At 47.8% G+C, this 13196-nt stretch overlaps 4 protein-coding genes across 4 annotated transcripts; 1 reads left to right on the top strand and 3 right to left on the bottom strand.

Annotated features, from left to right (window-relative positions):
- Positions 1–701: 701 nt before the first annotated feature.
- F5891DRAFT_32353 (uncharacterized protein) lies at positions 702–2126 on the bottom strand. Its single transcript, XM_041371344.1, has 8 exons — positions 1830–2126; positions 1675–1772; positions 1549–1613; positions 1423–1502; positions 1348–1372; positions 1242–1295; positions 987–1186; positions 702–936 (listed from the first exon to the last, which is right to left on the bottom strand). Coding segments are annotated over exons 1-8 (537 nt in total). The 5' UTR covers positions 1832–2126; the 3' UTR covers positions 702–923.
- A 119-nt stretch (positions 2127–2245) lies between these two features.
- Positions 2246–3258, top strand: F5891DRAFT_974188 (uncharacterized protein; the record flags this gene model as incomplete). Its single annotated transcript, XM_041376425.1, has 6 exons — positions 2246–2389; positions 2440–2463; positions 2509–2681; positions 2734–2816; positions 2863–3063; positions 3116–3258. The coding sequence occupies 6 exons, from the start codon at positions 2246–2248 to the stop codon at positions 3256–3258; spliced, it is 768 nt and encodes a 255-aa protein (XP_041234476.1).
- Positions 3259–5709: 2451 nt separating this feature from the next.
- Positions 5710–6571, bottom strand: F5891DRAFT_995821 (uncharacterized protein). The gene has a single exon (XM_041378333.1). It carries the CDS (start codon positions 6165–6167, stop codon positions 5841–5843), a length of 327 nt encoding a protein of 108 aa, XP_041234475.1. The 5' UTR covers positions 6168–6571; the 3' UTR covers positions 5710–5840.
- A 3753-nt stretch (positions 6572–10324) lies between these two features.
- F5891DRAFT_32125 (uncharacterized protein) lies at positions 10325–13098 on the bottom strand. The gene is made up of 13 exons (XM_041371336.1): positions 12532–13098; positions 12425–12478; positions 12298–12373; positions 11977–12247; positions 11894–11918; positions 11693–11781; positions 11556–11639; positions 11466–11507; positions 11389–11409; positions 11081–11331; positions 10854–11030; positions 10712–10803; positions 10325–10661 (listed from the first exon to the last, which is right to left on the bottom strand). The coding sequence occupies exons 1-13, from the start codon at positions 13053–13055 to the stop codon at positions 10451–10453; spliced, it is 1917 nt and encodes a 638-aa protein (XP_041234474.1). The 5' UTR covers positions 13056–13098; the 3' UTR covers positions 10325–10450.
- Between the last annotated feature and the right edge of the window lie 98 nt (positions 13099–13196).

Here is a 13196-nt window from a genome sequence, read left to right as displayed (position 1 = left end):
AATTGCCCTGGAGTTTAAGCGCGCCGCGCGCGTGACGTATGTACTTTAAAGAAGGCTACGGTTTGAATGTTTTGACGTGTTGGCTGTGTTTTGCAAGTGAAGTCCTAAGACACTGATTCAAACTTTCCCTCATTCGTCCGCCAACTCAACATGTATGACTTTCACAAAACTTCTCATCTCTATGACGCCATCTCAACGACCTTAAGTCTTCTTACAGATACCATTGACAGGAAGCCATCGCTGCTGGTGAGGGGCATAATAAACACCAGGACACCATGCATTTATCTCAACGCGAACCCTAGTTGATGACACCCGACATACAGCACACCTTCAAAAGCGTGAAATCATATTCTATCCTACGGGAAGTCACAATATACTTCACATGAACTTTTGTTCTCGTACGACCTCCTTGTAGGCCAGCCTGTATTATGGGCGCTGAGCAATATCCCGAACTTGATGAATCATTTAGACAGTGAATAGACAGATAACGTGTTAGATGCGTACCGACACTATCATTCTGGGTGATCCCCTGCAAACTTGGGTGCCCCTCTGCTTATAGATGCGTTCCTCCGAGGGTATAAGTCAATAACGTAGTTCATGCCGATAGAGTCTGGATGGTGGACACTGATATCGAGCGAAGCATACCGTCTGAGTTGTTGCCGTCTAAAGACACAAGAACAGAACGCACCGAGTCTACCAGGCAATCTATCTCTATCAATCTCCTTGGAGAAGCCGCTGATTCGGTGCATGCTGTGCATTTAGAAAGCTCTCTAGCTTTGCCTAGCGCACCCGCGAGGTCAGGCAACAGCGCTTGCTCTATTCGATTGGGCTGAAGAATATCTGAATATTTGGGAGCGTGCGGACTCCATTAGCTCGAGCGAAGGCCCATCGATGTGTGACAAGCGTGTAAACGCATCGTCCATTTATTTAACCACCCTATACATGGATCAGTTCAACGACGGTCTGAGAATGAACATTAATCCTACCCCCCAACAAAACCATCTCCTTTGCTTCTTCCAGTTGCGCGCGCCGCTAGATCGGGGCCGACGAAATCTCGGACTATTTTGAGGTTGTCTTGGTCCCCTGGTTCGAAACCTTTGCTATTGTGGAGAACAAACCTGTCGTTCTGAGATGAGATGACCTCATCGTCGATGTTGGCGTCGCCTGGCTTATTGTGCGCAACGATCTATTGACAGTACTAGTATGAGTAGTTGTGTGTTGAAGCGTCGTGTTTAGCTCACCTCTTTTCCCACTCTAAATGCGCTGCCGATCAGCGATGACTTGCCGACGCCAGTCTATTAAACGCACGTCGTCAACACTGGCCTGAGATTGGAGAAAGCCATATACCTTTCCTATCACCAGAATTCGGAATCTTGGGAGTATCAACCTCAAAAACGGCACTTTATGATCATCCTGACTCACCGAGGACAGCCCTGGGATATTCCGGAAGTGGTAGGGAGAAGCCCGGGGCTTTGGCCAGAAGGGACAGACCGCTCGGCCTGCTAATCTACGAATTAGACGGGTTGGATGCCAGACATGAATCCTTACCTCGGTTGTTGTCTTCCTGGAAAGGTTGACGACGATCCTGATTTCTTTATGAAGCTTGATGGATTCTATGAATGCGAGGTTGAGTTTGTGAGTGATCAAGGTGAGAATGGGATGATTATTGCTCGCCATGATACGCGCGGAAGATGTCTTCGTGTTTGGTCTTCGCCCCAAACCATCCCTTGTACCGCGTATGTAAGGAAAATGAATCCCCATGGGAAAGCATCCTGCGGCAAAAAAACACAGGTGAGAACATGTATTGGAGTCAGACGTCGAGTACTTGCATAGGTGGAGAAAACGTCCGTCGCAGACTCTTTCCTGCTTTGCGTTCGATTGACGAATGTAATTTACCAATCCGTACTTCAACAGACTCTATATTCGGTTTCGGCTCACTGAAATACTCAGCAGGTTGATGATACTACTTGACGACAAGAATTGAGTACCAAGGGGAGGTCGAGCGTGAAAAGAATTAGCCAAGTTGATTTGATGATTCAGGGAAGAGCGGTCCAGTGATAAACACGACTTGCTGTGTTGAGCGTTACGTGTATCTAGATTTAGTACGGAAACCAGGGCTAACATAGAAATTCTACTTCGAGGCACTTAAGGACGCATGGTACACGGCTATGGATTGGGTATTTGCCGGATTCACACACTGCAATGATTATAAGGCTACACCAACGCTTCTCCATCACGACTTTCCATGGATCCTTCAAAGATAAGAGAGAAATTCGGTCGCTTTCGAATCCTCGTTGTAGGAAGAGCGAATGCAGGAAAAACTACCATCTTGCAGAGAGTTTGCAACACACGGGACAACCCAGAAATATACAACAGCGCCGGGAAAAAGGTGGGCATCGCAATGCTAGTAGGAGGATGGTACTGACCCATCGACATCAGATCGATTTAATGGGATCCAGAGGGGTGAGTTGTGCTCTTAGTCGATGACATGAACTGACGTGTTCTCAGCGCGGACTGCACGACATTGATGACGAAATGGTGTTTCGAAGCCAGCCAGGCTTCGTGTTTCACGATTCACGCGGGTTTGAAGCAGGCGGCCAATCTGAATTTGACAAGGTCCAGGCATTTATCGCTGACCGTTCCAAGGAAACAAAAATAGCAAATCGACTTCATGTTATATGGTAATTGCTACCGATCGATCGCGACATGCGCTATCTCACGGTTTCAACATAGGTTTTGTATCCCAATGGACGAGGCACGCAGGTCGTTCACTGCAGGCGAAGAAAAGTTTTTCTCAGAGTGCGACACAGCAAGCAGTAAGCTTTTGCATCCCACCCTCATCGACGTTCGACTAATGCGCAGAAGTACCTGTGATCGTTTTGTTCACAAAGTTTGATGCCCTATACGACGCCGCATACACACAACTGAAAATGGAAGGAAAATCTCGGAAAGACGCTGCAACACTGGCCCCCAAACACGCCGAAGAGTCATTTGCAAACGGACCGCAATTGAAGTTTCTCAACGATGTCCGAAAACCTCCACCATGTCACGTATGCCTTTCCAGTAAGCCAGTTCATGGTCTAGTTGCGATACACGATGATCATTGTTCCATCAGATATGAACCAAGATGATGCAGATTGCGGCGCACTGATCGAACAGACGGCTGCAACTTTGGATGATGAAGTACTGAAGCGATTGTTCGTCACGACCCAACAGACCAACTTGGAGGTCTGCATGAGACGTGCAGTTGAGAGGTGACCGCCCGTGATCTCATCTACCTACCGCAAGCGTTAGCGACTGATATTGTCCAGAACACTCCCGGGACATTTTGCCTCTGCAGAGACAACAATGGCTGAGGGTCATCAGAAGATAATAGGGACATTGGCCGCCTGGTTTCCCCATATTTTGGTAAGACTATCGAAAAGTTGAAAGGTTGCTCTCATTTACGCTGAACGTTTACTTGCAGGTAGTACGTCTGTTAATCCTCCTTCGAGCGCGAGCTGTGCTGATCGAAGTCGTTGCCCACCATTCTCAGGGTGTGAGTGTGAGTGTGTCTATCCTCCTTCGAGCTCGAGCCATGCTGATCGAAGTCGTTGCCCACCGTTCGCAGCCCGTGAGTGTGTTGATCCTCGTTCGAGCTCGAGTCGTGCTGATTGAAGTCGTTGCCTACCGTTCGCAGCTTGTGAGTGTGTTGATCCTCATTCGAGCTCGAGTCATGCTAATTCAAGTCGTTGCCCACCGTTTGCAGGATGTGAGTGTGTCGATCCTCATTCCAGCTTGAGCCATGCTGATCGAAGTCGTTGTCCACCATTCACAGGATGTGAGTGTGTCGATCCTCCTTCGAGCTTGAACCATGCTGATCGAAGTCGTTGCCCACCATTCGCAGCTTGTGAGTTTATCGATCCTCTATTGAGTTCTAACTTTCCTGAATTAAGCCATCCCTTGCCGATCCGTTGACAGATCGTGAGCGCATTGTTTTTCTTCGAGTTCGAGCATTCCTGACCAACGCAATTGAAGATCTATCGGCAAGAGGTCGGTGTATTGACCCTCTACCGACCTTGAGCTACTGACCGAAGTATTCGTCGATCTGTTGACAGCTTGTGAGTGTGATCATTTTCTGTCGATCACCTGCCTTCCTCACCGATGTAATTGTTGATTTTTTGTTAGGATGTGGGTGTGTTGATCTTACATTGCCCTCACTGACAGAGCACATTGCCGCTCCATCAACAGATTGTGAGTTGCTCGATCCACCATCGAGCTCGAGCCATACTGACAAAAGACATCGTCCATCCATTCACAGGACGTAAGCGCATCGATCCACAGTCGAATTGGAGCATCACTGACCATTAGAATTGCTGATCCCTATTGACAGTTTGTGAGTGTATTCAGCTGCTATCGAGTTCGAGCTTTACTCACCGATGCCATTGCTCATCCATTGACAGAAAGTCAGTGTGCTGATCCTCGGTCGAGTTCGAGATTACTTACCACTGAAATCGCGCATCCTTCAATAGAACGTGAGTCTGGAGCCTTGTCAGCGAACGACATCGCTGATCCATCAATAGAACGTGAGTCTAGAACCTTGTTCGCCAACGATATCGCTGATCCACCAAAAGGATGAGCTTCGCGATCATCACCGTGTAGAGATACAGTCTAGGTTGCTCTCTGTGGTATGTCTAATTGGTTACGCATTGTACACACGTTTCTCATGTTGCAAATCTGCCAGGCATATGGCTCATCGCCCTTGGAAAACATTGTTCAGCTCATCTCTGGTGAATTTTGAGGTTACGTTGCGATGAATCTGCTCATTATTGACCATTTAGCTGTTGTGATTATCCTTGAACACTCTTTCTACGTCTTCGACAAGCTGCGCTATCTTCAGGACCAGCAAAAATCTATTCCCTCTTTTTACGTCTCTCTGGAGCAGTACATTGCCTCTCCGCATGCAACTGCTGTTAGGAAAGCTGTGAGCGTTGCCGTCCAGATATGCGAAGAATATTCGTCTACTTCGAAAGTCAAGCCATCGTTTGGACGCTTCCAGAAGAGAAAACAAGCTATTGGTGACTCCCAAAAGATGGAGTTGATCGAGACGATTGTTGAAATCACTTTAGAGCATCGCCTGCGTACGTTTAGCTGTGATGTTGTGGCAGCAATTCCGCTGATCCGTCGTCTTTAGCAAGACCTTAGCGTTAGGCAATGTAATGCAATACAACGTAGATGGTATTCCGCAGTGGAGCTGACGTGTCTTAGTGAAGCGCAGAGTGTTTAGATTGCGGGAACTTGTGCTGGTTAAGGTGTTTGGATATAGTTTGGTCGAGGCCGCGTGTATCAAGTCCTTTCCTTGGCGTTCATGCGTATATGTGTTTGGTCATGCCTACTGAGACTGTGGGAATAGTTTCAGCTCAGATCTATGGAATGCATAGAAGGATGTGATTTTGGAGTATCCTCAAAGTGCCATATAAGTGTCTGAAGGTCAGAGTCTTTATCCAATTGCCTGGCTTTGTTTTGGAAAGTGCCTTCCACTTCTATTTCAAGGATTTGAGCTGGTATTCAGAATATCGTTGAGGCTCGCATCGAAATTACAATCCCTACCGGTGACCCAGGACACAAGTGTCACGAGGCATCACCAGCACTTGCAGTTTATGTGAAGTAAGAACAATAAGGGACCGCATTAGCAGACTTAAGCTATTTTGACACAGCCAGCTAGTCACACTGCATTTGACGCGTCCAGCATCATGGAAATTGCATCCTTAGTAAGACTAGTCCACTCGAGGAGGTGGCGTAACAATAAACACTCCCGAAAAAGGTGCGAGAAGTACTACAGAAAGGATCCATGCATACAGCTACAGTAAATCTAGTATCCTAATGTCCATCAAGTAGTTAATAGAATCTATGTCTTTAACCTGTGCAATAATATCATGATCAGATGCGATCCTCTTAAATTCTCCTTCGTGCTGCCGCTCTAGCAGAAATACACTAAACGGCTGTCCAAGGTTGACAATCAACCGCAATGCTTGCGAGTAAGAGTCCGAATAAATCGACCCAGTTTGTGCAGCGGGAGAATCGTGCAACAAAGATTCGAACACGGACCAATTGTCCACGCTCTCCGTATCGTTTGCAGTGTCATCCAGCCCGAGGAGATGGCGACTCCATGGACGAACGAGCAACATCGTCTGCCAGACAAGCAGCGGCCTTGTCGGCGAGAACGGAGTGAACCTATCTTCTGTCGTGATCTGCAGGTTGCAAAGTCCGTCTGACTTGAGTTCATACGTATATGTATTTCGGTCATGACCTGACTTCCGCCTGGCTTCTCTGACCGGAAATACAATGCAAGGCAGATGCAACCGGCGGTGCTCGAAACTGGGAGCTTTCAGGGAGTCAAGTGTCTTATATAATTGCAAAGCCAACTCTACATCCACGACACCTCGCAGTGAGGAGACCGATGACTGGATCTTTTCTTCGGATAGAGACTCGGATGGCACCTTGCATGGTGGAGCTTTGTATGAAGTGATGTCGGCTGGTAGACAGCTGTTGAACTCTGATGCCTTTCCGACCCAGTCCAAGGCAGTAATATCGCCAGACCGGGATATGATTTCCTGCAGGAGCCGCCCGAGTGCGTTCTGCTTCTTCTCGCTATAATCAACATTTAGGCGGATACCAAAGACACCGAATAACGAGTATGCGATGTCTTCTGGCAATGTGGTAGTACGTGTTGATGCCCACTGAAGTTTCTCTCGGGAGTTTTTCATTCCGGGACGGAAGGGTACGACAGCTTGTCGATCTATGCCCGTCGCCTTCTCCAACTCCTGCATGATCGCGATGGAATTCTTGTGATTGGAAGTGCGATCGTCGAGATAAGGAGTCCAATCATTCTGAAAGAAGATAATGATTTCGGGAGCGAGGAATTCTTGTACCGTCCATCCGCGGGTGTTCCAAGCGCTCTTTTCCAGAGCACCAGACTTTGACAAAGCCGGAACATCCGAGAGGTATACGACTGTGAGCGCGGAGTGATGATACCAGTCGAACATCGACTTAATCGACTTTTGGTGCTCAGCATCGATGTCCTTGTTAATACAACATGTATCGCTCCATGCCCAGCGATACGTCAAATCCCGAGCAGTTTCGCAGAAGGACTGCAACTTCGCGATACCGCCGGATGGATACAACTTATACACATCCTTACCCTGGATATCCTGCAGCAGCGGCTCCCCGACTTCCCACCTGTGGGATAGCATGACGTATTGGAAGAATGTCATCACCACTTCTTTGATGCGCATCGTTTGGATATCTTGATGTGTGATTGTTGATGATATAAGCTCCTTGTACTCTACGCTCATTTTGAAGGTGCGTATCTGCGTCTCTCGATCGCACAAGAAACCGGTGGTGGTGTCGATTACACGCAGCGGAGTATTTTGAAGATGATTATCGACGACCTCTTGAATAGCAAGGCCCACTTTGTGTGGGCGGAGAAGATACTGCTGGCGCAACTCTGCAAAAACAGTCAAAGCATGCTGACGCACAAGCTCTCTGGGGCTTACTTTGTGTCTCCCTGTCAGGGGTATCATCCAATTTTGAGAGCATCGTTTCGAAGGCCGCAATAGCTTCATCATAGCGTTGTGCACCATGAAAGGCTGCATGCTTCAACTTGTATCCAATATGAGATGAAGGGTTGAGTTGTATGACCTGTGTATCGCCACAATAAGCATAAGTGAAGAAACAATAAATGTCATCGCACCTCTTGCGCGTCGAGAAGTGCATCCTCCCACAGCTCTTTCTCCAACTTTGCCTTACTACGATATGCCAAGACAGCATCGGATGGAGAAGTCAGGTCGATCGCGGCCGAATATAAGTCAATCGCCTTGTCAAAATCGCTTGCAGCGAAGGCAGCGTCCCCGTCGGTAACAAAGAGCGCGCTGCATTTTTCCGTGAAAGCTGAGTGAAATGGGGGTGAGGATTGTAGCCTACGCGACATTACGAACTCCAGACTTGCCGTTGGACCATTCAAGGCAGCTGGCCTTCGTTGTTTCATCGATGTTGTCCATCATGTATCGGTATGATTTAACGGCATCTTGAAGTTTGCCTGCCCGAAAGAGTGCACAACAACGTTTCTGATTCGCAGTGAGCCACAATGATTTGAGATCCCAGCCAAAGAGCTGGACAAGGGACTCAGTTATGAGAAGGATTTCGAATGTGCATTCACGCACCACCACAAAGTCCTCGTACATAAAATGAATAGGTGAACTCCATGAGAAAGCGCTGGAGTTGAGAACGGCGGTGAAATGGTCAGCGGCTTCTTCGTGACGTGCGCCATCCAAAGCCTTGATTCCAAGTTGAACATGCCAATATGCCTGATGTGCGAGTTGCAAAGATCAGTGTCGATGACCAAGTGCGGATGCTACTTACTTGCACGACACAACACCCGATAGTATCAGCATTCGGACAACCAGTAACTAGTTCTTTGAGGAGCAGGTTTGCCTCGTCATGTTGATCTGCATTGAAGAGGGCGATGGCCTGAAATACGCGATGAAGCAGAGAGTGCGTGAGGCAAATGTAACATACTTTGATCAAGAGCAGGAAATGAAGGATTTGTGAATCTTGATCAGTGTACATTGATGCAACATCAAATGCCGCCCTCGCATCCTGGACGCGGCCTTTTCCGCAGAGGGCGATACCCTTGGAGATGTAGCCTATTAATGAGGGCCGAATGCTGATGGACTATGTCGCCGTCGAGTTAACCTGTTACGAGGGGGCCATAATCAATGCGTATGACTCACTTTGATTGCATCCTGAAGGGCGGGGTTCCAGTTGTTTTGTCGGGCCATCACGAATGAGCGATGAGCATAGAAAGTATGGTTATTGACATCGGTGATGATATCTTGCGTGAGTAGGTCTTCAGCAGTAGATAAGTCTCCATCTATGCATGCATCGCGGGCTGTCGTGATGGTTAAGATCTGTACGAAACATGCTCGAATTATGGTATATGAGTCAAGAACGGAAACATGCCTTCAAGCGACGGGCGTAGGCAGCATGGGTATTTGCATCGATATTTGAATTGATGTCCTTGGGTACTGCCCACTCCGAGATCATCTTATCCTGACCTCCGCTGAAGATGTGCCTGCCGTTCACGGAGAAAGTGACACAGAACGGCGTATATGAGTGCTTGAAGATGGCAACGGTTTGTCGGTTTGAGAGCCGCCAGATACGGACATGATTGTCATAGGATGCGGATGCGATGAGTGTGCCAGTGGGATGAACAGCGATATCAATAGCACCGATAGAGTCAGTGTGACCGGTCCAGGGATCGCCAACCTGCTGCCAGGTTGTCGTATCCCATTCGCGTATGGTAGGATCAACAGCACTGCCACCTGTGAGAAGGCGTGTACCATCTGGCGTCCATGCGAGTGACAAATTGTATATGTGAGCTTTGAAGAATGCGACGCGATATTCCCTGGTGCCTGTATTATAAATTTGTATATTGTCTTTTGTTGCGATGGCAAGAAGTTCTCCAGAGGGCGAATATTGTACGCAGCGGACATAACGACATTCGATTAGGTCTCCTTGTTGCTCCCAGGTTTTGGTGTTCCACAGTTTTATCATTTTGTCGTGATATGCACTAGTGGCCAGCACTGTTCCATCGGGAGAAAAATCCAGCGAGTAGATATAGTTAGAGTGGGTTTCGATCTTGGTGAGTGATTCGCCAGTTTCTCCGCGCCAAACGATGACCTCTCCCTGCAGAGCACCGCTTGCTATCAATCGCCCATCTCGTGATACCACCAATACAAACACCTGCCAGCTATGCCCCTCCATCTTCTCCAATACAATACCTGTCTTCAAGTCCCACAAACGAAGAGTTCTGTCATTCGAGCCAGTAACCATCCGGCGTTTATCGGGGAACACTGCGACCACTGTTACGTCTTCTTTATGACCTCCGAACTCTCGCAGGGGTGTAGTGATTGGAATGGGCTCCGACATTTTACTGGAAGTTGATGGCGCTGGGTGCAGTCAAAGTGACTTTTGAAGGTTTGCCAGCGTCTTTCTTCAGAGGTGCGTGTATTTTGCGGATGGAAATGTGTGTGACTGCACCCAGCTGCCTCATTTCAATAGACGCCCAGGGGCCAGGACACGAGGCTGTCTTCACGCCACCATCTCATCACTACCTCAGTGAACCGGTGAACAAATGGGAAAACTGTTCAAAGCAATAGGGTACGTGACGTTGGGTTTATCCAGTTGAATATGTCTTTCCGTCCAAACGATGCTTCATTCCTCCTAGGATGTACTCCATAAGTGCGTTCCCACTTGCGCTAGGAACGTCAATCCCAGATCCACAGCTGGTGAGTTCTGTGTGGGGTTATTCAAGAGGAAATGTGTATCATACAAATCAACTCGCAAAACACCATGTACCAACTGTATGCGTGTCGCGCCACAGAAAATCTCTGTAATCAGACAACACAGATTAGACACCAAAGATGGGCTCCACAGCCTGAGATGAAGCTTGTTCTATGATCCAGGACCTTAGGCGAGAAATGTGAATATTATTGGCGGTAAGTACGGGCCACATCGCCAGGACGAATACGGCGACCCAGACTGGAGATGCAATTGAAATGACGACAACATTAGAAGTGCGGAAGATCAGGGTGGACAATGCTCCAGCAAAGAACGCCATTCTGTAAAAAGGTTGAGCCACTAATCTGTGAAATGTAACCCGGAGACTGACCCCCAAATCAGGAGTGCAAACGGTAGGCTGAGCATCAGGGCAAGGCTTTCGAGGCCGAACATAGACTGTGATATTCCTACCATGAAAGAGGCCTGTGGACATAATCAATGTAGGTGATATGATCAAACAAAAAAAAACTTACTACGTCTGCAGCAGAACCTCGCCGACTGTCATTAACTTGGCCAGCCAAGACCAGCGAGACCACTAAAGAGCCCAGGGCGCAGATGCAAGACAGATATGTTAGAGCGATCGCGGCCGTTTGAGTCGCGATAGCTGGGACCGCGAGAAAACTAATATCAACAGCGAGCATCACAGTAGACTGAGATGGTCGTTTATTGCATGAGAATTTTAAACGAAAACGCAACTCACAAATATTGTATATCCATTCCATTCGGTGGTCATCCTATCTATAAAATCCTTCCATCGCGGTTGAACGATGGTTTCATCGACCCATATCCTGTGAATTGCCCTGCTTTGAGCAACTGGAGATCCAAACAGAATAACATTCATGATATAAAGGATGGGTTTATTCGAGCGGGTGTCATGTTCTCCATATAGCGATTGATCTACGTCAAGTCGGGCACCTGGTTGTCCACAGAAATTCACAAACTTTGCGTTGCCTAGTAAAGCAATCAGGAAATGGAAATGGAAATCGCAGACTACTAGACGAAACTCACAGAAAAGCCTCATCAATCGAGCTGAAATCAGCAAACGTATCAGGAGCAATCAGCTGACATTCCATGATCACACTTACCAGCAATCCACACGGAGTGCTCACGCTCCTTGTTAGTACTACCTGAAAAGGCGATCAACAACAACTTTCCTGCATCAGGTCACAATTCACCCTTGAGATGATCCACAAGGCCTAGCATACTTGCAACTTCACTAGAGGCAAAAGGTGCTAGGCACGTTTCAGAAGTGATGTTTTCTATTACGATGTCAATCATGTACGACGTGAAACGCTTATTGATCTTCACTCACCTGCATGAGCATGCATGACAATTTCTTTGAGCGTCACGACAATGTCTTCTGGAAGGATGCGTTTGTTTGGAAACAGCTCAATATGCCTCCTGCCAATGTCACGGTATGTAAACCCTGGAAAGTAAAAGGGGCTGTAACAAATGGTGAGCGCATTTACTTTGGTCGAGTGATGGAACGTGCGTACATCTAAATCATACGAACCAATACTGTGAGTCCAATGCATACTCTAGTAGCGACACAATTACATGAGCTCGAAACGAAAGCTTCCCGTGAAAAGAACTCACTGATGTGGCTTTTGCGCTCTACACCTCGAACATTATTCATAAGGTGAGGAGATTCGTAGTCTTCGAACCAGAAAATGACACGTCTGTCGTGGTCGACAAAGTAATAGCCCCAATTTTTTTTGTTCGCCTCCGTGATAAGCTCCAATGCGAGCTCGACGGATGGATCCAAGACGATGTCTGCCTTCCGCGCACCTTTGCGCGCCGTCTCAACAGCTTTGTTTATTTCGATATTAATTTCAGGATCTCGAACATTGGCATCAGTGAAAACTCTCTGGTGTGACTTGAATAAAGTCATATACTGGGAGCAGGCGGCGGACACACTTTACGGGACTGATAGAAGAACAAGGCGCCTTCCGGGTGCGTGAGCGGCTCCCATCCTTCTAATGCAGCAAGCTCCCTACGGGGAGTGTTTTAATCTCATCACTGGCTCTTTCACCAGCATGCTTACTCTGAACAGTCCAAAAGACCTTTCTCAACCTTAAATGACTTGCGATCACCATTTCTGTGAGTACGGATTAAAACAGCAGCTCACTCGACATAGTATAATTTGCATACATGAGAACACGCCTGTCGTATCGTTTGACCTGTGGGCCGGGCACAATGGGAGTTAGAGAGATATCAACTATCTGTCCTGGCATCGTGGAAGACGATGACATCGCGACCGCCACGGGGACGTTGGGCTCGGGCATATAGATTGGCGTGAACGGCACAGCAGAACTCCCGGGAGATTGTATACCATGAGTTGTGACGTTGATATTTGTCCCTTCGTAGGGCTCCGGAATTGGCATATGAAGGTTCATTCCGGGTTGGGATTCTTGGGTTTGCAAAGCTGCCTCAGGTATTGATGGTACTGCAAGGCTCACAGAAGGCGCGGGCTCGGGTTTGCTGGCCACTGACTGAGAGCTCAATGCTAAACCGGGCCGCTCGCGAAAATCCCCTTCCTTTACATTCACGACAGATTGACAATGCCGGATCAGGCGCATGAGGATAGAGAGAAAAGTCCTGTATGATTGAAATGCAGTTGTTTTGATCATGGCCCTCAACCAGGAGATGAACATGCGAATGTATCCTTCCCGCATGACGACAGAGGTAAACGGACTCGTGCAAGAGCTATAGGTTTTTGCTCGAGACCCAAATCAGACACCACGTGATTTATGGCTCATTGTTGACACGTGCCGCATCAGGATTGTGCCCTCGAAGTGAAGGTAAAAAAAAAATTA

This window comes from Suillus fuscotomentosus, assembly GCF_016647785.1.
Source record: "Suillus fuscotomentosus strain FC203 chromosome Unknown F5891scaffold_1, whole genome shotgun sequence".
NCBI lineage: Eukaryota > Fungi > Basidiomycota > Agaricomycetes > Boletales > Suillaceae > Suillus > Suillus fuscotomentosus.
This window is presented reverse-complemented; position numbering and strand designations above follow the sequence as displayed.